Source organism: Anopheles coluzzii, chromosome 3 (genome assembly GCF_943734685.1).
Source record: "Anopheles coluzzii chromosome 3, AcolN3, whole genome shotgun sequence".
In the NCBI taxonomy this organism is placed as follows: domain Eukaryota; kingdom Metazoa; phylum Arthropoda; class Insecta; order Diptera; family Culicidae; genus Anopheles; species Anopheles coluzzii.
The window spans coordinates 13,232,501-13,256,102 of record NC_064671.1 but is presented as its reverse complement, the minus strand read 5'-3'; the positions used below and the strand labels follow the sequence as shown (position 1 = coordinate 13,256,102).

Here is a 23,602-nt window from a genome sequence, read left to right as displayed (position 1 = left end):
ATAAATTTCATACAATTGCTTGTTGTAGCATTAAAAAAGACACTTCAATTTATTTCATACTTGTTTCCCGGTATGAAGTTGATTTACCCTCTACGCTAATACAGATATGTGCAATAATTTTCTTTGTCTTAATTTCTGCATCTTCTTCAATCATTAAATGGGGAATTCCCTTTTAATCTGAAAGGAGATTACCCACCTCATCGCAACAATATTGTATGTGTTTCACATAACATGAAACATGTATTCATACGTGCATGTATGTGTTTAACCATAATTCATGCTGTACAGCTGATAAAGACGCTGCCTATTATCAAGACGAGATGAGTCTAGCGTAAAACTGCATCGATTCAGTCGCTATAAAATCGTCACTCGTTAATCATGTGCAAAGGAGTTTTATTTTGCGTAGTGTTGTTGGTGCTCGTTGACAGCTATGCCTCGCTCCGAGTAAAGCGACAGTTCTTTGCACCTTCCGAAGAGTGCGTAATATCGCACACCGACATCGATGAGATGGTGCAGCTGACGAAGCTGATCGAGGGGCGTAAATCTTCCCGCAAGCGCCCGCTCAATCGGAATCCCAGCAGCCCAACACAAACCACCACGGACGAATGTAGCCGGAAGCTGGGCGAATTTAAGGTCTCCATTCAAGATGTGCTCACTCGCTACAGCTCTATGCAGAAGCCATCCATATCGGCCAACCAGTACGAGCTGCTCAAGGCGCAGCAAGAGTCGGAATTGACCGATCTGATGCGGCGTGTGGACAATCTGGAGCGCGAAGTTGAGCAACGCTTTCGGGCCGAGATCGAACGGCTGCGCAACAGTTTGCAGCAGCTCAAACGACGGCTGAACGACAATCTGCGCCTGCTGGAGCAGGAAAGGGAAACGGGCCGGAAGGCACAGGAGGCACTGTGTGTGGAGTACATTCAGGGTGGCAACATTGAGGAGGCGGCCCGAATCTACCGAGCACTAAATGGAACGTACGATATGGCGCGGCTCACAAACGATACGTATCAGATGGATGCGGATGTGGTGGGTTCGTTGGTAGATTTTTTCGTAGCACTGCAAGAGGATGGGCAAACATTTGGGACGATTGCTGGATTTGAAATGCTGTACAAGCTCCTGGAACGCAACAATCAGCTTAATCGGGAACGGAGTAGAATCATTTTTCACTCACTGGTGGGGCTGGAACATTTTTACAGCGATCCGTTAGATATTGGTCGCGTTGAAACTATGCGCGTTAAAATGATAAACAAGCTCCAGTCGTTTGTCAAAGGAAAGGTTGCAGGAAGACGATAAAACAAAAATAATATACCTCATTTTACTGCAGTGTTTTTTCGATCGTAGTTAGAGAAATAATAATAAAATCAATTCAAATATCAAACATACGGGTAATAACGTTTTTTTTTGACAAAAATGTTGAATTTAATATGTGTTTTGTATAACATTTCTACGCGAACTTCATTTTGAAATTAAATAGACCCAAATAAGCAAAGAGTATTAATGAAACAAAACATACTGGAAAAATAATAAAATGTGTCCACCATTTCGCATGTGTTTTGCACACTGTGCACACGCATTCCACAACGCACGGGCGCGCTCTTCTCTTGTGTACGCGGCCTCACACTCTCTCACGCACCGACGCATTTCGTGCAGTGCTCCGCTCTCTCGAAAAGATGCTGAAGCACACGCGTACATCGAACGGTGCACAACTGGTCCAGCAGTGTTCGGTGACACGAATTGAGTACGAGCCAGTGTTTATAATGCGTACATAGCGCCTTCTCTCTCAACGGGCTCGTTGGTCTAGGGGTATGATTTTCGCTTAGGGTGCGAGAGGTCCCGGGTTCAAATCCCGGACGAGCCCACCGCTTGAAGCAATTCCATCTTTTTTACCATAGCACATTTCGCTTTTTATGAGCTTCTTGTACGCGGTTTTGATATTTATTGCTTCTAACTTCATTCCTTAATTATGAATAATTATGTCTCACGCTTACCCACAATCTCACCGTGTGTATGTACTCGCTTACAAAAACACTCTTGATACCGAAACAAATTGAAGAGCTTAGCGTCGTACCGTGCGCGCGTGTATGTGGCTTTTCCCGACGGTCGGTAGCAAAACATTCCTAGCCTCACCGTATGCTTACGTCACCCGTGTAAGCTCCGAAAATTTCTACGCATTCTGGTGTTACACGCCCGGTTGAGATCGAATGAGAACCCCGAACTGGCATTGCACACGCTGTGAGGCAGAGGACACACCATGCCATGCCAGGCGGCTTTCCTTTTCCAGTGTGGGCGAGGGAATCGTTGGAACCTTTCTCGCTTTCCACCACCACCACCGCCGCCTGGATGGATCGTGCTGGGCGCAGGGCTGTTTATGCCAGAGCTCAAACGTATTCGACCGACCGAAAAACGCACCTGAGCTGGTTGCTGAAAGGGAATAGGCAAAAACGCGGAAGACGACGAGCAGCAGCCGGCGCGGCGATGGGGGTGGGTACAACATTAAACGGATTCGTTATTTATTCATGCCACCCCGTGTACCAGTGTAATAATACTCATGTGGTAAGCCGTCCGGTTTTTTGGTTGGGGGATGCTGAGCTTTTGTGCGCTCGTGCTACCATTTACTCCTCTCCCGGTGTCCGGACACTGGGTGTGGTGTTTATGTGTGTGTCTGTGAGCGAGCGTGTGTGTGAATTTGGGGCGCGCATGTCATCGAGGTGCAAAAAATCTGGATCCTGGCCCGGGTGAAGCAGCCCACCAGAGTGTGTGTGTGTGTGTGTTCGCTCTTGTGTGAGACATTCACTGAATATGACGGGCTTAAATTATTAATGCCAGGCCGGGATTGGGTTTTTGGTGGCTGGCGGAAGAGCTCCGAGCAGTAGCAGGCAGCGTAAGGCAGCGCGCGATAGTTGCTGTTAGTTGGGTGGAGATATTTGGCAACAGTGAGCTGATGAGGACCGCGCAGCATTGAGGCTCCCGAAACCCGGGAGCACTTTCGCGTGAAGGCGCAATAAATATGAGCCACGTACACCCCGGGCAGCCATTACCGGGGAAACTAAATGGCGACGAATGCCGGTCCGGCCTGGGGATCCCTCCTGCTGCCACCACCACCCTCCCCGTCCAAACCGGCAAGAGTCCGGTGTCTGTTTATTTGTGGAAGATTGGCTGCAATTTGCTAAAAATACGCTGCCGGAAATAAGAAGGAACGGTGGATAGGTTGATAAGGATTTGCTGGAACGCTGCCAGCCAGAAACTATGCCAACCCCGAAGCCAAGGGCGGCTTTTAATGCCGGCAGGCTTGGAATGTTGCTCTCTTGGCTGTTGCTCATCATTCTGGTAGAAACACCAGCCCACTGGTCCACAGCGGTGTATCGATACAAAAACGTTGTGTGTGTGAGTTTGCTGGCCATTATGCAACAGGGCTCTCAGCAAAGGCTACGGAGCGCAACAAGCTGGCACAATATCTTCCTGTTGCGTTGCTTTCGAGCCCCGACCGACCGACCGAGATAAAGTGGGCATCACCGGGATGGATGACTCTTGACGGTTGGTTGGATGGGTTATTTGAGGGTATAATCGATAGACGGGGTCGACACAGCAGCAAAAGGACAGAAGAGGCGGAACATTGAGATGCGCCACACACCCTTTACCACCTTGGCTGCACTCTTCCGCACAGAATAGGGGTAAGAAATAAGAGGACGCGTCCTGGAGTGGATTTATGAGGATCCTTCTACGGTGGTCCTCCCCTTTTTTGAAGACAGTGGGCAATTGAGCACCGATTTCGACGACCCCGGCACTGACCCCGGGGTGGAGGAAACCAATCGAATCTAATCGAGAGCCAATGAGCTATTTATAATGGTTCGAAAAGCTGTCCCCAGAGGGACAGCCGTGCCGGGTGTCGGGAGTGATGCTTGCTGCAGTGATTCTTTATCAACCGACAGACGAACAGGTGCAGGAGTGAGGGGCTGAGAGGTGAAGAGCTGTTTCATGGAGTAATAAAACACTCGCATACCGTACCTGACGTGTTCAAGACAGTCCTGGGGACCTTTTGCTAAGCTTCTGGTGTGGTTGTGTGTGTGCAAGAGGTTATTGTTCAGGGTTCAAACGTTATGAAGGAGCCTCTTTACCACAGCATCTCGAGGATAGTCACACAGAACCATTGATTCGAAGCCGGGCCTTTTATGCATGTCACAGTGTGAAAGAGTGTGTCCTTTAGATAACCAAGCTGTTGCCTTTTTTAAAGCCTTTTGCGCATTGTCCCCAGTGCTGGAGTGTGGCTTCTTGAACTGTCAAATCGAAGGTGTTGGCTTTTTGTGCGTTGATTGTACTCTATACAGTAGTAACTCCAACTTTCCCGCACCGAGGTACGGTCGGACGCAACAGAATCGGCAACAGGTTCACCTTTCAATAGATTGTCCCCCATTACACTCCGACACTTCCTAATAGTTTCTTTTCAATATCGCTCCGCTGGACTCGAGCGTGCAAAGCGTTGTTCCTTCCGGGAGTTAACTTTCTGAGTATGCCGGTAATATCGGTGTATCGTTAAACTATTCACCAGCTGTAACACTTACATTGCCAACGAGGTACATTGTATGGGAGCGAACAAAACAACTCAAAAAAAACCTTGCATTGGGTTTAACATTGCGGAGTTTTTACTGCAGTTGATATTCCCTTTAGAATTGGACGTTAAATGTACGACGCCTTCTGGCAGGCGCAGTTTAGCGCAATGTGTTTACCGGTGTGCTTGTAGTTGACTTGGGCTTTTTTTACAATAGTTGTTGAAGCTACTACAACCAGTACGGGAGATGGATTTTTAAAGTGTGCTAGAGATATTAAGGTGGTATAAAGGTATAAAGGTATAAAGGAGTGTTTATTTTCCCTGCCATAAGGCTCAATAATGCTTCTAGCAGCAAGGAAGGTTTACTTGATTCAGCTGTACCACAGTAATAAGACCAAAGTTAAACAATGGTCACGATGAGTATCATTGACTCACAAACGGTCCAGATATGCGATTTTAATCAAATTTGGGCTTTTATGAGGTACCGTATCATTTGATAATCGAGTTGTAGTCGAATCTTTTTTCTACTTAATTGTAATTTACCCTGCGGAGAATGCTGAATTAAATCTTAATTAAATTTACATTCAAATTGAAATTGAAACAAATACACTTAATGACAATTTTGTTGATTTTGTATCCACACTCAAGCCATTATTGACGTTCGGATGCATTTGTTGATATTGGTTATTTTTTGCAGAGTAATTATGTTATCGTTAATTTAGGCTTCCCAAGCAATCAAATTTGCGTGTGAAAATTGTCCGATTTGATAATTAAAACTCTTTTCTTCTATGGGAATAAAGTATGATGTGCCTAATCCAGTAGCTAAATGCTACCCAAGAGACATTTGTACTAAATTTTGTATGTGCGTGGATATCTTCTTCTATTGGATGATGATGGCATCCAATTCGTTTTGGTTTCATTTGCTCTAATTGTTGGTGTTTACGTTTTTTGTTATTGTTGCGTTTTGACAGCTAGGGCTACGTTCATCCAGCATATTGTGTGCGTATTTTCACTGGGTGAAGCGTTAGCGTTCGTTTGAATTGTCTATGTATTAGTGTTAGGTCCGTTAGGCTAAGAACAAAATTGTCAACCATTGTCTTAAAAGGATTCGTAATATACTGACGCGTACGCCAAACGGTCGCCTTTAAACCCTAAGCAGTTGGCAAAAAAGAAAGCACATTTCGTGCGGCGTTATTTGGTGAAAATGTTGTGGTTTTTTCATGTAAAATGACTACATGACCAGTCATTAAGATTGAAAAAAATATTTCCCAAAGGAAAGAGAAGAAAGCAATGAAATAGCTATTTTTACCGTCGATTTTAAAAGGCTTGTTCTAAAAGTCCCTTAAACTGATGCAGTTTAAGGGATATTTAAAGCGCCGCTTTAAAGGAAATAGCTAGAAATACCGATTTTTGAGCTTGAAAATGTCAATTGGGTATTCCGATTGTATTCCGAAAATCTTGTATGGACAAAAACACAAAAATGGCAAGTTGTATAATTCAAAATTTATTTATTTTTTTTTATCAAAAAAACGTGCTAAAAAGCTCCAATTGAATTGATGACAGGCAAGCTAAAGTCCAGTCTTGTCGTATAGTCGTTAACCCCAAATGAACCGTCTCCGATGTGCGTATCACTGACTATCCTGCTATGAGTAATCAATAAGTCATTGAAAGTCGAGCCCCTTTGTGGTACAGGCAGATTTTGACCAACAACGGTTGTTGTGCCACAGAAGAAGAAGAAGAATCTAAAGTCATCCGGTGAATACGGACTGTATTTGTATTACAAGAATTTTAAAAGAGTTTCTCATTTAACTCCATATGTTTATTCTCAGGCTTTAACTTTATAACAGAAACTTGAAGAAATCGAGATTATGTTGAAATTATCTACCAAATTATACATTTTTCAGTTGACAGTTGATTAAACTATTTCAAACTCGCATCATTATGGATCGAACTGCGTAGAATAAAATGATGTACTCAAGCGTTATTGTAACAACCGCCATAGAAGTACCATCAATTCTTATGATTTATTCCACATTTCAAATGATATTTGCTCATGCTCTCTAGTCGCAAGAACTGTTAAAGTGCACTTTGTTCATATAATTTAATTCAATTAGTTTCACTTTACCCATATTACTGTTTTTTATCCTACTCAGTCAGTTCTTATCTTACTTTAACCAAGCAAATTATGTGCTAAAACTGCGCCATCGCGGCACTACTTGAAGCATTTAAAAAAACTGGACCTCATCTGCTACAGCAATGCTACGAAACTTCACCCAACCAACAACCCACCAGCACCGTCCTCACCACGACCGGAATCCGGATCCGGGGTGGCAAAGAGCAGGGATCTTAATTAGCCGTAAGACCGGTACCTCGGACGCGCTCGCACCTCGCCACACCCCCCGCCGTGCCGGGACGCACCCGGATATTGTGGCATCCCTATTTTCATTTGCCACTGTTTCGGACGCAGCGCCCGGGGCCGTCCGAGCTCGTCCGAGCTCGTCCACCGGCACCTTGCGGCTAACGAACTGCTTGAAACTAGGTGATGTGTATCTTCCCGCCCGGTGTGCGTTGTTCTCGATGGAAGCGACATCAGGGACGCATCATGCAGGCGCTCACAAACTCGAGCACAATTCGCATTCCGTTCCCCCGGAGCTGTTTTATCTTTACTTTGGCATATACCCACCACTGCCTTCCTCGGTCCTCCCGGGTTCGCAGGATGAGCTGAGCCTTCCTTCCCGTGGGTGACATTTGTTTAGATGGGACTAGGAGTTTTCACCTCACCAGAACGGATGCGAGAGCACTGTGTGTGTGTGTGTTTGAGTGTGCTTTCGTTCATTAGATGGCAAACGCCTCGGGCAGAAGCTGAAACCTACATACGGCGAACGCGCTTCGCACGTTGGAGCGTGTTTTATGAAGCATGGGATTTATAATACAGCGCAAGTCTATTATACACGTTTAAAATGCGTCGCATGTCGCAGGCAAGCAGCTGGCGTGACACTTCTTGCCCCAGCATTTGCCGCGTGTTTGTCGCAGTTTTGCCACTGTAAACCAAACGCGCGTTAAACTTAACAGCTTCGGCATTCAGTTTTGTCGTCCATTAGTGGTGCTGCTGCCCCGGTGGCATCAGCCCCGCCGAATCGAACGTGCGTGGGGGGAGGAAGAACGGACCGTAAGATTTATGCCAAACCGAAGCCAATATGGGCGGAAGCAGCAAATTTATGGAACAATTACCACACCAAGTGCCACATTTATCTGATCCACCGGAGCAAATATGGCAGCCTTTGCCCCGCCACTTGCCTGGTGGGTGGGGCTGCTCTCACCTGCGCTTTCCCACTGCGCCCAAAGCTGTGAACTGTGCTTGTGTACGTGTACGTGTGTGTTTTTCTGCGTAGCACCAAACAGTGGCGCACGTTTTCCGCTGGAGCACTATCGGGGCGCGTGTGTTCCGGCTCCCGTTTGCCCATTGTGTCCGTGGCGCACTAAGTGTACTCATTAAAATAATTAAAACATAAACAAACCGAGCACCGTTCCCCCGCCTCTGAGTAGTGCGGCAGTGGTGAGGAGTGCGGTGGCCAGTGGGGGAGGGGGGGGGATGCACCGAGTGGAACACTTTTTGGTTTGCCAACCAATTTGCGCTGGCCGCAAGCGTTTTAGTTTTGCAGCCACTGCAGGGTGGTTGCGTTTTTTCAGTGCCATTTCACTTACTAGATTTTGTGGACCGGAGGTTTATTTACGAGAGGGGTATACGGGTGTGGGGGCAATCAAACTGATGCTAATAGAAAAAAACTCTTTTAAATTTCTTTTTTTTATTGCGTATATTTTTTTTGGTACTTTTAACCATTTAATACATCGTTTTAAGTAATATTCATAACATACATAACACGCACAAAAATAGGAAAATAGGAACTTAATTTTGAATTTTAAACATTTTTATAAAATTTTGATCTATTCTAAAAGCTGTAAAAATTGTGAAGCAGACAGTATTACTGTGGTAAGGGAAGCTTTATTATAAATAAAGAAATAAAACATTGTATAACATATTTAAAATAACATGCATTTGAACAACTAATTTATGCAATGCATGCATAGTTTGGTTCAGTTTCCGACTAATTTTTTGTAGTATCGTACTGCTTCGAATTATGGACACCTAAGACATTTTTGGCATTTAATGTTTTCTGACTAATTCAATTTTAATCGACCAAACCTCTGTATTATTTACTTTGCTAAAGCAAACCTTTTACATTTGAGAAAAAAATAAAGGTTTCCAATAATTTTACTCGAAACATTGCAAAATATCATAAAACTGCAACGATATTTTAATTCACCTTCCGGACAGTTTCGAGCTCATGTTTCAAATTACGGGCGATTTGATTCATATACCGGACAGCCTCAAAATTCCTTTTATAATCTTCAAATTTACACACGCACATTACACGTTTTTAGTTTTAAACTTGTTTAAGGTCTGGACTCTTGATTCTGGATGTCGGTGTCTTCCTAAACCGACAGAACGAGGCTACATAGAAAATATGTTTATGCAATTAATCACAATTTACTTCTGTTAATCACAAGATTCTGTGATATAAAATCTTGCTTCTAATTCCGGACAAAATTGATTACGTGGTTTAATGAAATTCTGAGCACAATATGATAAAGCACTCCGATGTATTTCAATGTACGTTAGTTTTAACAGACAGCCTTATATGCGTCTTCAGACCGTTTTAAAGTTTTAACAACTTTAAAGACTGTTAAGCATCTTCAAAATACATTTTAAAGCGATTTGGCTTAATACACTCATAATAAAGCATTCATTAGATATGTGTAAAAGGAGTAGGAAATGTTTCTTGGGAATGCAACCACATATTAAACTAGTGCTTTCATTAAAACATTTATTTATCTGGTTTGTTGAAACTACTAATTTTATTGTGATATGGCATGCGTGTTTCATCTTACTGTTAAATTCATTCCTTATTGTGACCAAATTGCTCTGTCTTTTGTTTCCTATTCTCGTTTTAGAGTCCAGCAAACCAAACAATATACAAAGAACCAATATCTCTATGATTTATATGCAATAATCAGCATGGCTTCTTGTGTGAGCTAACCAACTTAAGAACTATTCTACACTATTTATAAACTATTGCTATTAAGAGCTGGCGTCAAGATGATGCTAATATTAAAAGAGTCAATGGAACGATTTGAAATAGGACGAATGCATACTTCGTGACACGGACAACAGCAAGGTTCATCTTAGTTACATAGCCGCCTCCTGAAGGCAATATTAAAGGATTCCTCATGTCTTTGTGTTTTAGTTGGTATTTTGGTATTGGTAGTGGCCAACAGATCTGGGTAGCATTTTGATCACAAACCACCTTTGAGCACCTTTGAGGGTTTGGAATGCATTAACCCTGCATTGAAATTTTAATGACTGGTAATCTAACATTACAGGGTTTTTTTTTATGGGTTCTCATAGTTGTGGCACACTTCCTTGACTCTTTCCTGTTGAAAGTGAACTTCATATGGTGGAAATTTGACTCTATGGCACTCTTTTTGGACAGGCTCCTTTGAAATTCCTACTGGTTTTGTCCAACAAGGGTGCTATAGAGTCCAATTCCCGTTACATTAAGCTCATTTCACGTTAGAAAGAGTTCACTAAGTTTCCCATAGCTATGAGAACTCGTGGAAAACCCTGTAAGCACCGTGTGTGATACGGAGCATCGTGTTTATTTTTTTAGAGTAATCGAATATATTTTATTGTAATTGAGTCTAGCTTATTAGCCCAGATAGTGCAAAAGGAACACCAAATAATAGAACAATACTCAAGTACAAATCGAACAGACGATAAGGAAAGCATCTTGAGCCATGAAAGTTTAGTTGAATTAGCTGGGTGACGGGCATCTAACTTGCTGTCTAAAATGACTCATAATTCACGATCTACATGAACACGCCATAGTGTGGCACCTATTAGCTTGTAGATGAAACTCAATTCAACTGAAATTCAACTTCAAATCAACTAAGCTATTGGATGAAACACGGTGATACAGTCAGCCATTTTGAGTTGTAAACCAACCAATTCATGGAGATTATCTTTTCACGATCAACTCTAAAATATTTTACTTTCCCTTTGTAATTCATCCCCTTCGAAGGCCGTTAGACGCAAAGCGCACCAACCACCACCTTGCGACAAATTATTGTCACTTTCCCCATGATCTCTGTTTGAAGCTGCTGCTAAAGCCTAAAACTTTTCTGTCAACAATCGCGTGGCGTGCTATTATTTTTAACCCAAAAGCGGACGGTGGCGTACTGTGGCGCTGCTATAGGTAGGTGGTAGAGCAAGCTAAAGCTCTTCTCTTTTTAACAAACTAGAAACAAATCACCAAGGACGAAAGTTTGCTGCATTCAAAGCCACAAACACGGGTGCGCGCACACACACAGAGAAACAGCAACAACAGCTTACACAATCCTATCAAACTAATGAAAGCTTTGCCGTCCGTGATAAAAAGTGGGACACGTGGGAAGAAAAGCAAACCCTACACACTAAAACGCAACAAAACGAATCATAAAAGTATGCGCACCAGCAGCAGCATCATCGGTGGCAGTAGCAGTTGGAAAGTCTTTACGATATGTGTGAGCGCGATATGTTGGAGTTTTGTGTGCCCGTTTCGCAACCGCCGCCCCCGCGCCACGATTCATCCAATGGTTGAGCGTCCTTCGGTGCAAGGTTTTCTTTGAGCTATATTTTTCCCATCCCAGGACAATGCTCTATCTCTCTCTTTTTCTCGTAAAGCGTTCCGCTGGGAGGCTCCGAGCGAAAGGTGCACCATGCATGGCCGCTGTGGGTGGGATGGAAATTCAGCATGGCTCACTTCTCTGGGGTGAGGATGGCAGTGAAAGCTGCGTCCCACAAGCTGCAATAAACCGTGTATTGTGGGAAAAGCGGAGCAAAAACAACAAACAGATGGAAAAAAAGAGAACGCAAAAGAGAAGGATAGCGAATTTCTTTGTCTTCCGGCCACAGCTGGTTAGCCGGGTTGCCAGTGGGGCAGGTGCACTGGCGGTAGCATCCGTTTTGCATGTGAACAGCAGCGGGTGGGGGAGGAGAAAAATAAAGCAACTTGAGCCATGCACTTAGCCAGTGTGCATATGGAACGTTTGCTTCTATCCGCTCCAAGCCTTTCTCTTGCTTTGCGCTCCAACACCTTGGTAATGCTCATAAATTGGCACAAATTTAATCAACGCGATAGCAACGGTGGATAGCACGCAGCCAGTGTGGTCCTGGGCTAGAATTAAGAGATTGCCAGATACGTCTCCCCGTTTGGCCTGCTGGAGCGGGGACAGTTGCTTTTGTGCTCAAGTGTGTGCACGTTCCTGGGATCTCCCCAGTTATTTGCTTGATGTCATGCCATTCTCGTTTGAAGTTGTCTGAAGTCACCGGGCAGGATCTCAATTGACAGCAAAAAGATTCTCCACACACACACACACACACACACACACACACACACACACACACACACACACACACACACACACACACACACACACACACACACACACACACACACACACACACACACACACACACACACACACACACACATTCACTCATTGGTCAGAGTGCGATTTCATCAACGACATAAAATCGTCCCTTGCTGGTGAGTTTGTTGTCCTCGGCCTCGGTCTCCCATTCAATTAATTGCATTACACGCTCTATTTATTCATTTGCTACATCATAATTAATACGCCTCGATGCGTAGGTTTGTGTGATGATTGCGTATTAGAAAGGGAGATAGAGCAGCAAGAAAGGCCAGTAGGCAGTAGAATGAGTAACGACGACAGCGAACTTCATTCACTTTCCATCCCGTGCATGACATAATCGAAGGGGAACTCACTCGATCCTTCCATTCATCGAGCAGTGGCCGAACTAATCGCGTAAAAATGATAATCGATCCACTTTGGAGCCAGCTGAAGGGTGGATGGGGAATTGTGTGTGCCCAGTGGGAACGATCTTCGGCAAAGCAGAAGTCCCTGCCCGACGGGAGAGTACACTATAATTAAAGAGCTATTATTGAACTAATCTTGAAAGAGCGTCATTACTTTTTTGGTTTAATTCGAATCAAATTACTATATTTTTATTGTTCAAAATGGATTCACTCAACTTAAGTTTACAGTAAAATATCTGTATCGAGGCATTATAAGTAGTTATCCTTTAGACCAGTACTTGTACAAGTATGAATTGAACTCTGAATCTACAAATTGCCATGTTTCATGGTTAATGTGCCGATTATACGTCAATTGTTCAACCTTCACGAATGTATTAGCGAATAGTAAAAGGTCTCAAAAGCTCTAAAGAATTGTATATTTCTTGGTCCGGAACTTGCGCGGAACTTTGCATGTTGATAAGATACAACATAAAACACCAGAAAGAGTTTTTTTGTATTCTATGTAGCTCATGATTCTATGTAATAATTATTTCGAAATTGATTTGAATGCTTTTGAATAAAACAAAAAACCTAACCAAAAATATTGACTTAAAAGTGGTGCTTCAGCAAACAAAATGTAATCATACAAGAGCTAATCTGAAAGAGCACGTCACAAATTTGTTGCTTGGTTAAAACATTACGATATTAAATCAGGCGAAAAAAAATATGATGCAAACTATAAACAAATTGGTAAAACTCTTCACTAAACACTGCATGAAATCGTAAAATCGAAAGCTGTAAATAAGCCTACTACAGGAAAAGATGATTAATAGGGAAAGCATTGCCTATTGCGAATACAGTGGGGAAAATAATCTTAATGTAATATTCCATCCCTAAAGCTCGAATCATCAGCTTCAACCATCATACTCGAAGAATCGTCCCAACTAGCCAGCTCGTACTTTATCAATGATTGGGGGCTGTTTAACGAATAAACGTTCCGATGTCGTACCTTGTAGGTGATGAAGAGATGAAGCGGTACTTGGTAAAAATCATAAAGCTTTTTAACAAACATTCGGCACCCTTTGGAATTTTGCGGCTGATTAGTCTGTGTATGGTTCGCGATGAAACTCGATGGCTTTTTTAAGAAGGTGTACCGAGCTTGGCGGAATTTCGTAGCTTTTTAATGCATAACATCGGTACAAGGTTGCTCTTGCCAAAGTGTCAATCTTTAGCGTGCCAAAGTTGGCTTCATAAAAAAAAAATTGGCTATTTGGGATATTCTGTTTCTTAATATTGATTTGATTGGACTTGTTGAGTAAGTTGTTCCACGCAAGAATGTTCGAGAGGATTAAGTTTTATTTAATTTCAATTAAGAACGGCCATGTTGAAGTCACCACTATGGAGCCTTAGTTTTACATACAATATGTAAACAATCCTTAGAAGGAATGTACTGAAAGACTCCCTGTTGTTCCACAAATTGTGTTTCGAACCGCCCATCGAAAGACACGCCAGATTCCAAACAGATCCTTCAAAAGGGATTCGAGCAAATTACGTTCCGCCTATTTGCAAGCAAGCATAGTTTACGATGGAAATTAAATAACTCGGAAATAGTTGTACATCCTCTCGATATCTCGGCTGGAACGGGAAACCAGGCTACAGCAATGTGCGGGCCCTCAGGCTACAATATCGGCACCGGAAGCACTCGCCCGGCTCGCCCTCAGCAGCTGTTGATTTATTGTATCTTATATGATTAATGCTGCCCGTTTTCAGCGAACAACCTGCGCCACAACCACCTAACCCCGCGTACAGCATCGGTCTAACACTGATTGAAGTCTGCAATCGGCAGCAGTAGCAGCAGCAGCATCAAGCAAAACCGATAAATGTGAAACATTCAATTAGATTTCATGCCGATTTATTTTGCCCTCACCGCAAATGAGGCAACCGTTTACCTTCACACACACACACACACACACATTCATACATGCACACACGTGTGTATAGACACGTGAGTTGCTTTTCCCGGGAAACCGATAGACGCTGCTTATGCTTTACCGCCAGGGAAGGGATCGGCTGGTTTTTGCGGAAAGATGCCTACGCACTAAGGCTTCCGAAAAAGGTCGATTTACGGTCGAGTGGAGTGGGTTGAGGTATAAGCGGTGGTTGATATATTCCTGGGAGCTGGGTGGACGAACGCTCCCAGTCCAGTTCCAGCTCGCTTCATCGATCGGGTATTGCATAACGTACCCGGGGGAAGGTTTTTGCAACAACAACAACGGCCAACACACGAGCAGTATAGCTCGTCGGAACGATACATCCGACCGGGTTTTGGTAGATTGCCCTCACCGAGGGTGTCCTCCGGGAGGATGTGTGCGTGTGCTAAAGCTTGTGGGCGTTTGTGTGCACTTTAGAGTTGTATTAAAATGAATGACTGTCATCAATCATTTGGCGATGCTTGGCGGCGCATTCAACCGTGACCGGAATGCTTATGGTGGTGACGTGACGCGAGCTTTTTTCCCTTTTTTTTGGTCGGTATCTCGCCTTGTTGTTTGCCCCGTGCTGCCGAGATTCCATAAAACTAAGCTCCCACAGTGTCGTCAGTCGGTCGACACTATCTGTGGAATTGATCCCTTCCTCTCGTTGATTTTCAGATCGGCAAAGGGATGGGAAAGCGAGATGGGAGAGAACGAAGTGTTTATGAATAGTGTGGTAGCAATTGATGACGCGAATATTTTCCCAACCGTGTGACGCTATGCTTTGACCTTTTTTTTGGGGGGAAATGATCTTTGAAGCATCGCACGTACTCTTTCAGTGAGTACCAAACATGTGATAAGAAAAAAAGAACCTTTCTTCGATCAAAAAAAGAGACAACACAGTGTCAACTGGGCGCACATGGGCACCGGAATTCAGTCATTAATCCTCCGGCGAAGGACTTCCGGTTTGAAATCCGGTTGTAGAGTCGCCGCCCTCGGGGCATCGCATCGTGCGTAGAATGTTCGTCCCGTATCAACCAGACGGCATGCAAGGACACGAGAGGATTAGATTAGGTGTTACGCGTCTTTAAGGATAAGGGACCAATGGCTGGACCCGCATTCGTACCGCTTCGATCGAACTGCACGGTAAAGACGACAGTCCCTTTGTGTATCTGTGGGGAATCATTTAATTTCCATCCGACGTTGGGTGGTGAAATTGGAGCCCTTACTCGTTGAGGATGTTTTCGTCTTTTTGTCCCCCGTTTTGCTGTGCCGCCTGTCGTGTGAACGTTAAGGAGCCTTGGGAGAAATATTCAATTCAGGTCGCTTACACGAACCCGACAGCTTTTAAAGCTTCTTGTTGTAACGCGCTCCTCCTCGCAATGGGTGGGTCATGGCACACACACACACACATGGCACCACTCCGTTTTATCGATTGGAACTCGCGTATGCAGAACAGTGGTGGGCTGAAGTTTTTTTTGTTGCTCCCCTTTTTTGTTCACTGGTCCCAATGGTCTGGTTAAACTTTGTCTTTCCGCTAGTGAGTTGGAAAGCTGGGGGTTTGTTTCATTTCTTCCGCTTTTCTCCCTATTGTATGTGTGGTGCTGTAACATTGTCGTCCATGTATGGCCCCTCGGCTCTGCCCCTCCACGGTAAGTTCACGTCCACCGGCACCCTGCTGGAAACTGTACAGGTATAAACAGGATTCCCCGTTGGGTTTTAAGGGATTGCTGTTTCGGAAAGCCTTTGCGCTAAACCTGGGCAAAGTTAGCGGGAATGCAAACGATGGTAACGACGGAATTGGGGAGAGCATGTGCAGGTGTGCTAGTGGGAAGCCCCGGGAAAGGGAAGGAAGCAAACTTTGCCAATCAGTACCAGGCCACCGGGCGGTACGGTTATCATTGAAAATTACCTTAAGGCAGAGCTGGTTTGTAGCTTTATGGTGCAGCAAAGGAGGCAGCAGAAGATGATGTTGCTGCTGTGCTGTCTTTATTTGTTATCATTTTTATACTGTTTTATTGAACAAATACAGTATTGAAGTTGTTATTGTGAAGGAGATAACAGTCCAATTGTCTTGTGTTTAATTCTTAATTGGAATATTGAGCTGTTTTAGTCAGAATCATCAAAGTGATCCTTATTTGCAGGGAAAAATTAGTATTAATGTACCTTTTAAATATTGTCCAGCAATAATTAAACACAAAATTAACAAACTGTAATTGTGTTGCTATTATTTAAAAACGATTTAACGTGTCTCCTTTCAGCATAATAGGGTATCATGCGAGAATTGTAACACAAAATGTCTCTTAACTACACAAAGTAATAACTTCCCCCAAACCCTTTAGCCGTGTGTGTGCCAGTTTAGTGGCAAAACCCATGCAAAAGAACGCAAGAAGAGGAATTACTGTTGAGAACAATTTTTAGCCGCTTTCTGACAGGATCCCCTCCTTCCTGCTCTGGGCCGCATCGCATCGCAAGGGTGAAAGTTAAAATGAAGTTAGACGGAGTTTATGTTTGCAGAAAGAAACAGACGGCACATAAAAAATCACAAACTTGCACACACACAGAGACACACGTACCTCTCGGTTTGCTGAGAACCGATGAAAGTGGCACAGAGCAGTCACACACACACAACAAGATGAGTCTGCAAGCTTCCAGAAGCTTGAAACGACACCGGTTGGAAGGGGTTGGAAGGCTCCGGTACTGGTACTGGTACTGCTTGTTGAGCCGTGATTCCTGAGCCCCGAGACGAGTTGTATTTAATAATGCACATGTTCAGCTACCGTACTTACCTGAAGTACGGTACGGTGGTAGCAGGCCAACCTTTTCCATTATCTACGATGGCCCCTCCGTGTTTACCTTGCCCAAGGAGCGGTAGACGGAGTCAGAGCGAGAGCGAGAGAGAGCTGCTGTGACAAGGTGGAACCACCACCACGGCCACCACGGGGGTCGGCGAAACAGCAACCGACAGCGAGTTTCATTACAAGCAGAAACACAGCCAGCCATCATCAGGACTCCCCTCCGAAAACCCGGAAAAAAGCCCGGGGACCGATGTTTGATTGCAGAAATGGAAAGCCCCGCTGGTGCACAGGGTGTGACTCTTTGCTTCAGACAGCACCTTTACGTGTTTTCCACCTTATCAACCTTCCTGCTTCTCGAGGAGAGTGGGAAGTGTATCGTTTTTTTGTGTGTGTAATATTTATCCCAGGGAATGGGCGTTATTTGACATGGAAACAAATAAAAACAAACCGAACGCAAGTCGCCCAAAGGGATGCGGGCGGGAGCACGGATGACATGGGGCATCCCTAGCCTAGCTCCTGCAGATGGCGATGATGATGATGCAGTGGCGCTCGTGCCTTGTGCGCTCGGCTGCAGAAATGAAGAATTTTTCACGGGTACCACATGCACCAGACAATCCTCCGCCAGGGCCGAAGGACTCGTGGGCAACACACACACACACCACTTGAAGCGAGGTGGAGCAAATGAGCACACGGCGCACTGGCACGCAAACACGGAAAACAAATTAGTGGTTTGACATTGTCACTTTGTAAGCATCATTTCATTGTTTGCAGGAGTGAACAAGTCAAGTTCGCTGTTGTAGCGGGAGGGAGGGGTGGAAAGTATTTTGCCGGTGTTTGTATCTTACAAATGGATTGTTGAAGTTTAAAACATGAATCGCTTAGTTGGCTAGCTTTCTAGACGAATGTTTCGAATGGTTTAAACGTTATTTAACGCTATTGATGAAGCTTGCTAGCAAAATACATGATAAGAATAAAAGGTGATATTGGCTTGGATAGGCCACGCTGTTGGATCGAACAATTGGTTGGTTTGTTAATTAATATGACAACAATGTTGAACAAAATTGAACTAAAATTACGTTTATAGAGACTGCTTCATCATTATACTCTTAGGAATGGAACGCAACATCATTCGATGCCTATTAACATGTTATGAATTCGCATCACACTTATTTTATGTCTGCAGTCGAGTAATCTCAACGTCGAGATAATGCATTTTTGTATGGACAAGCCTTTTTTGAATTTTTACAGTGTTCCCCGTGCTTTTTTTTGTTGCTTTACGTAAAATTTTGGATTTATTGATCGTTTTTAACATATTTTTAAATCGTTCTATCTAAATAATCAACCAGCACTGTAAAAAACCTCAGAAAACTACAATGACAAACAACGGGGAACTCTGTATCCTTGAGTTCTATCAAGACGAGACAAATGAAACAAATTGGCGCGTAAGACAAGGATTAAGGTGATGGTTTCGCGGTACAGTCGTCAACTCGTACGACTTATGATAAAATATCCGTCATGAGTTCAAGCCTGGAATAGACCGTCGTCCCTCGTAGCCAAGAATTGACTTTATCTCCGGCTGTGTGGTGGTAATGAATTAAGTCTCGAAAGCACTTGTATAGGCCGGGCATGTCCGCGTGGAACGTTACGCCAAATAGAAGACGAAGAAGAAGAATCACCAAGACTTCTCAATTGTGTGTGTCATATAAAATGCTAATTAATTAATATAAAAATACGAAAAATCAAGAATTGGCTTTTGGCTCAAATTTATGGTTTTGATTATGCCCTTTTTGTTAAGTATAATAAACTTCAAGAATGACAAGTATTTTTGTTCTATAAACACAAATAACTTGTTGTACACAAAAATGTTACAATGTGCTGATTGTATGTATAAGAAAGTTATCTATAAAACTCTCATAACTTATTTTTAGTAATATAAACCCAAACGTATCACACTGTGACCAAATGTATCAAACTAAAGCAAGCAATTCCGAGTTTCAATCTCGCAAACCGCTCACACCGCTCCTCTATTTTCAACATCCCGTTTTAATTCTTCTTCGACAAACTCTCCACTCTTTCTCTGAAGATTTGGAACGATTTTTTAAACTACACAAGAGAATTAAACGATATAGAAGAAGGAGAAAGAAAGAAAAAACCATGCCAACAAATCGTTCCCCTGATCGATTTGGCTCCCGGATGCTGTGACACAAAATTAAGAACTTCCGTGCACAAGCGTGCTTCTTCTGGTGTGGCTCGCCACGAACGAATCTGAAACGACCGAGCTAAACCGAAAGGAATGCCACAGCCAAACGAACGGAAGAGCCTTTGCCCGGAGAGTGTAGGATTTTGTTGTTGTAGTTGCTTTTCTGCTTTGAATTTGAACATTTCCTCAGTCCCGTCGTCCTTCACTCGAGTCTCGGCTTACACACACACACTGCGTAATCAGCATGTTACAGTGGAGAAGCTTCAGAACGAAGCAAAAAGTCCAGCACGATGACAGTAACCACCTTGAGAGCGATTTTGGCGGATTGCGAAGTGGGGCCGGGCCGTGTAGTCGCGGCGCGTATCCAAAGACGTCTGGTTGAAGCAAAAGCGGGACCAAACGGGATGGCAGAGGGAAAACGGATCGGCCAGGGGCTGTGCCCGGCAGTACGGTGGGTGGGTGTGGCGAGTACGCGGGTATGCTGCTGGCTGGTGTGTTATAAAAAAAACCTTTTTAAGTAAATAAAGTATGATAGAAAAATAACAGTTGCCCTCTGTCCCAGCCCGTGGTCCCCTTTCTCGGGCGTTCGGGCTTTTCCTCCCGCAAACGTTTTTTTTTTCTTCTTTCTTTCGAGCGTTGGCTGCAAAAGGGGACATAAAAATGAAAGACGAGCGCGATAGATGGTAAGCGCAATTCACAGACGCACGGGGAGGCGGGGGGGGGGGGGAATGGGGCGTCCTCATTTTGCTTCCAAACCCCGCTGTCTCTCCTCCAACTGTTCCAAAACGGATGGAAAATCAGCAGCTGTGTTGTAGAAGGGGCGCACACACACACACACACACACACACACACACACACACACACACACACACACACACACACACACACAAATATACAAAACGTAATGCTCCCCAGCCTACTATGCGAACCCGGGCGAAACTCCCTTCCCACCTCTCTTTCGCTCTCAGCAAAGGATCCGATTTTTTTTGCTCTCATTTTTCATCCTCATTCGTCGTCATTGTTATTGCTGCTATTGCTACTGCTGTTGCTTTTTCGCCCTCGGCGGGGGAGCGGGCTGTTTTTTTTTCTCTTCTTCTACCTTTTTCTCTTCGCTTCCCGTTCAAGCTGTCTTTCCGCACGGTGAGGCGCGGAAGGAAGCACAACGCAACAGTGTGATGCTCAAGGTGGTGGTGGTGGAAGGCAGCAAGGGTTGAAATCGTTGACTCAGCACCTCCCCCAAAACACAGCGGCACCTTGACCCTCCCCCCCCCCCCTCCCCCCGTTTTGGGTTCGGGAAAAGTGGGCGAGGAAATGAAGGAGTTAAAAAATCACCAGCCCATTTCGTGCCAGCTTCGCTCGCCCTACTCTCCTCCCCTCCCCCACCCCGGAGGGAGCACACAGAACTGAACGCGTGGCTATAATGAAGCAGCGGCCAACCAACCAACCAACCAAACCCGACAGGGCCGACCGGGTTCCGTTTCGGGATCACTTCCGGCTTATGGGTAACGAGGTGGAATACTTTTATACATTCCCCCGGTAGCTCTCTCTGTCTCTCTCTTTCACACGCTGTTGCTAAACAGTGCACAGGGAAGGCAAAGAGCACCGGGTTCTTCTTCACTAAAAGGAGTCGGTGCAAGCGGTGCAGTTGCAGTTGGGAAGAATAAATGAGTTAGAGCTGCTACTAGACGTCTATGGTCCTCCAATGGGCGGATTTTTTTCCTCCCTTCCTGGGCAGGTAACATACAGGTCGTGTGTACGAGTGTGGGTGTGTGTGTGTGCGATGAGATCATTAGTTTAATGACCTCATCCTGTTTTGTGTCACTTGCTGGTGCAACGGTGCACAGCAGCAGCTTCCCCCTTTTTCCCGCCATTCAATCAGTGAGTGTGGCGAACTTGCAGCAACTGTTGAAAAGCAACCGGAATAATATGTGGCTAGTGTTAATGAGCAATGGGCCGATTGCATTCCACTCCACATTTGCTTACCGAGTGCAACCGGGAGGAGCGGGTTTTTTTTGTGCAGCACGTAATCGAAAACGGTTTATTCGCCATTTAGTTTAGTCAGAGTTGTTTACGGTAATAAATGTATATAAGAGAACACCCAATGACACACACACACACATACATACATACAATGTTATTTTCCAAATCAATCGAGCTCCCCATTCAATTATTGGCTATCTGTTTCCGGCTATCGGTTCTGTTTTTATTTATTCGGCCCGGCTCGCTATCAAAATGAATCGTGCTCGTGCGGACTTTCACCCCATTTTGTGCTTTGGGTCACGTTCGCACACATATACACCCTCCCTGGGCAATGAATCTCGTCTTATCCATTTATTTATTCCACGAAATAATCGATGACGGACAGGCGGCGGCGTTTCGGAAGAAGGTGCCGCACAGTAAACGACACTGCCGTACGTGAAACAACGTCCGTCAGTACACACCGCTACACTCTTCGGTGCTCTGTTATAGATTGGACTCCCAGGTGCATAGTTGCGCACGCGGGCATGGTACGATGGGGGAAAATAAACCATCCGCACCCCTGTTCAAACGTGCAGCACTTGCTTACACCGAGGTTGACCAAGGTGAAGACAGATCTCCGGAACGTCGCTGCAAACGGGCGTGTTAAGAGTGAAGCGTGAAAACAACTTCTCCCTCCCCGCAAGAAAAGGGAACGCAGTGAGCAACCCAAACCCTGAGCGATGTCGGCTTGTCATCGACATGCCACGGGAGGCACGTGCGTTGACCGTTCGGTGCGATACAAGGGGCAAGGAGCCCAATGCTCCATGATTGGCCCTTCAATCTTCCCCCCACAGCAGCTGTTAGCCATATGCTGAGCACGGATTTCTTTCCTTGGGAAAGGGAAAGGTTGAAGTATACCGTCCCCTCCTGTTTTTATGTGGAGCAAAATTGCCGAATTACCTATTGCTTTCCGCACGGGTTGTGATGGGCAATCGGGCCTTTCCCCGGGCCAGGGAACGCACGAGTTGAGTGGTTTAGGGGATAAATTATGGGTGACATTGTTCGCCGTTTTCGTTCGTTCGGTCCCCCTGTTTTTTTGCCCGGCCAGCGGTAGTTTGTTGTGCGTTGTGCAGAGTGAGGTTGGAGGAGTTCTTTTTTTGTTATCTCCCCCCCTTTGTTGGGCCTCCGTTAGTATGCCATTGTATACGACATTCTTTACGGTGAAATGTGTAGTCGGAGCTAAAGCGAATTCACTGTGAGTTATTTTAGCCTGTCATAACTAACAACACACGCTCAAGCAAGTTCGTCCGGTAGCCGTTTAATAATATTAATTGAAACACATTTTACAGCACCGATGCATGCAAGCTTTCGTTGTCTACCGAAGCCTCGCTCGAAATTGTCTATTTATTTAGAGTTAATTTTTCAATACAATGTAACTCGTGCTTGTAGATAATGTTCTGCGTTTTTGTTTAGTTTTTTGTTTTGTCCTCCGTTCCTGCCAACATCATTAATTCACCTCGTTCACCAGCTTTGTTCCAGCCGATGGAGACGCATGGTGCCTTACCGCAGCGATTTGGCTGCGTACGTTCGACGTTGCTGCAGCCACGGTTCGGGCACGTTTCCAACCGGGATGTTGGACGTATATAGAGGAACAATGAAGGGGGGGTGCGGGTGGCACCAAGGATTCTTAAATCCGAAACTTTACGACTCGAGTTTACCGAAGCGGATGATACGTTCTTACCTTCTTGCTTCCTCCCCTCACCAAACCCGTGTCAAAAACGTAATCCCGTGGAAAATTGAACGAACAACCTTTTCGCTGCCCGATCCCGGAAGATGGACAGAGAGAGAGAGAGAGAGAGAGAGAGAGAGAGAGAGAGAGACGCACAAGGCCGGGATGGAGGAGGAAGAGGAAAGGTGGAATTTTTATGTAGGCCCAGGCGTAACGGTTCAAGCAGCTTTCGTATCCTGGGCCACTCTATTGAAGAGGGCTCCCGCTTTCCTTGCTCCCGTGTGTGCCAGCGCCGTATTATGAACATGTTACACTCGATTATCGTGTGCGTGTGTATGTGCGTTTCTGTGTGCTTGTTTGCTCATACACGTACGCACCGGTTTCCCATTAGGACTGCGGAAACCAAGCGGTAATGCGGTGCTTGCTTTGCTGCTGCCTGCGGTGAAGGAATTTCATTTGCCCGCATTTCACATTTCGGCACTAATAA

General features: G+C 44.8%; 2 protein-coding genes, 1 long non-coding RNA gene and 1 other non-coding gene across 5 annotated transcripts in view; 3 read left to right on the top strand and 1 right to left on the bottom strand.

Moving 5' to 3' along the window:
- Positions 1-23,602, bottom strand: part of LOC125907550 (uncharacterized) — a 275,982-nt gene that overhangs the window by 203,879 nt on the left and 48,501 nt on the right. The gene's annotated exons all lie outside the window — the stretch shown is intronic.
- LOC120955230 (neuronal acetylcholine receptor subunit alpha-7-like) overlaps positions 1-23,602 on the top strand; it is an 83,940-nt gene that overhangs the window by 24,977 nt on the left and 35,361 nt on the right. The gene's annotated exons all lie outside the window — the stretch shown is intronic.
- Positions 344-1,497, top strand: LOC120955231 (uncharacterized). Its single transcript, XM_040375911.2, has one exon. It carries the CDS (start codon positions 379-381, stop codon positions 1,291-1,293), a length of 915 nt encoding a protein of 304 aa, XP_040231845.2. The 5' UTR covers positions 344-378; the 3' UTR covers positions 1,294-1,497.
- Trnap-agg (transfer RNA proline (anticodon AGG)) lies at positions 1,787-1,858 on the top strand. The gene has a single exon. It is a non-coding gene; the product is annotated as a tRNA-Pro (tRNA).

What these genes read in the sequence shown, in the direction of transcription:
- LOC120955231 (XM_040375911.2), top strand. Translation starts at nt 379, where the DNA reads ATGTGCAAAGGAGTTTTATTTTGCGTAGTGTTGTTGGTGCTCGTTGAC.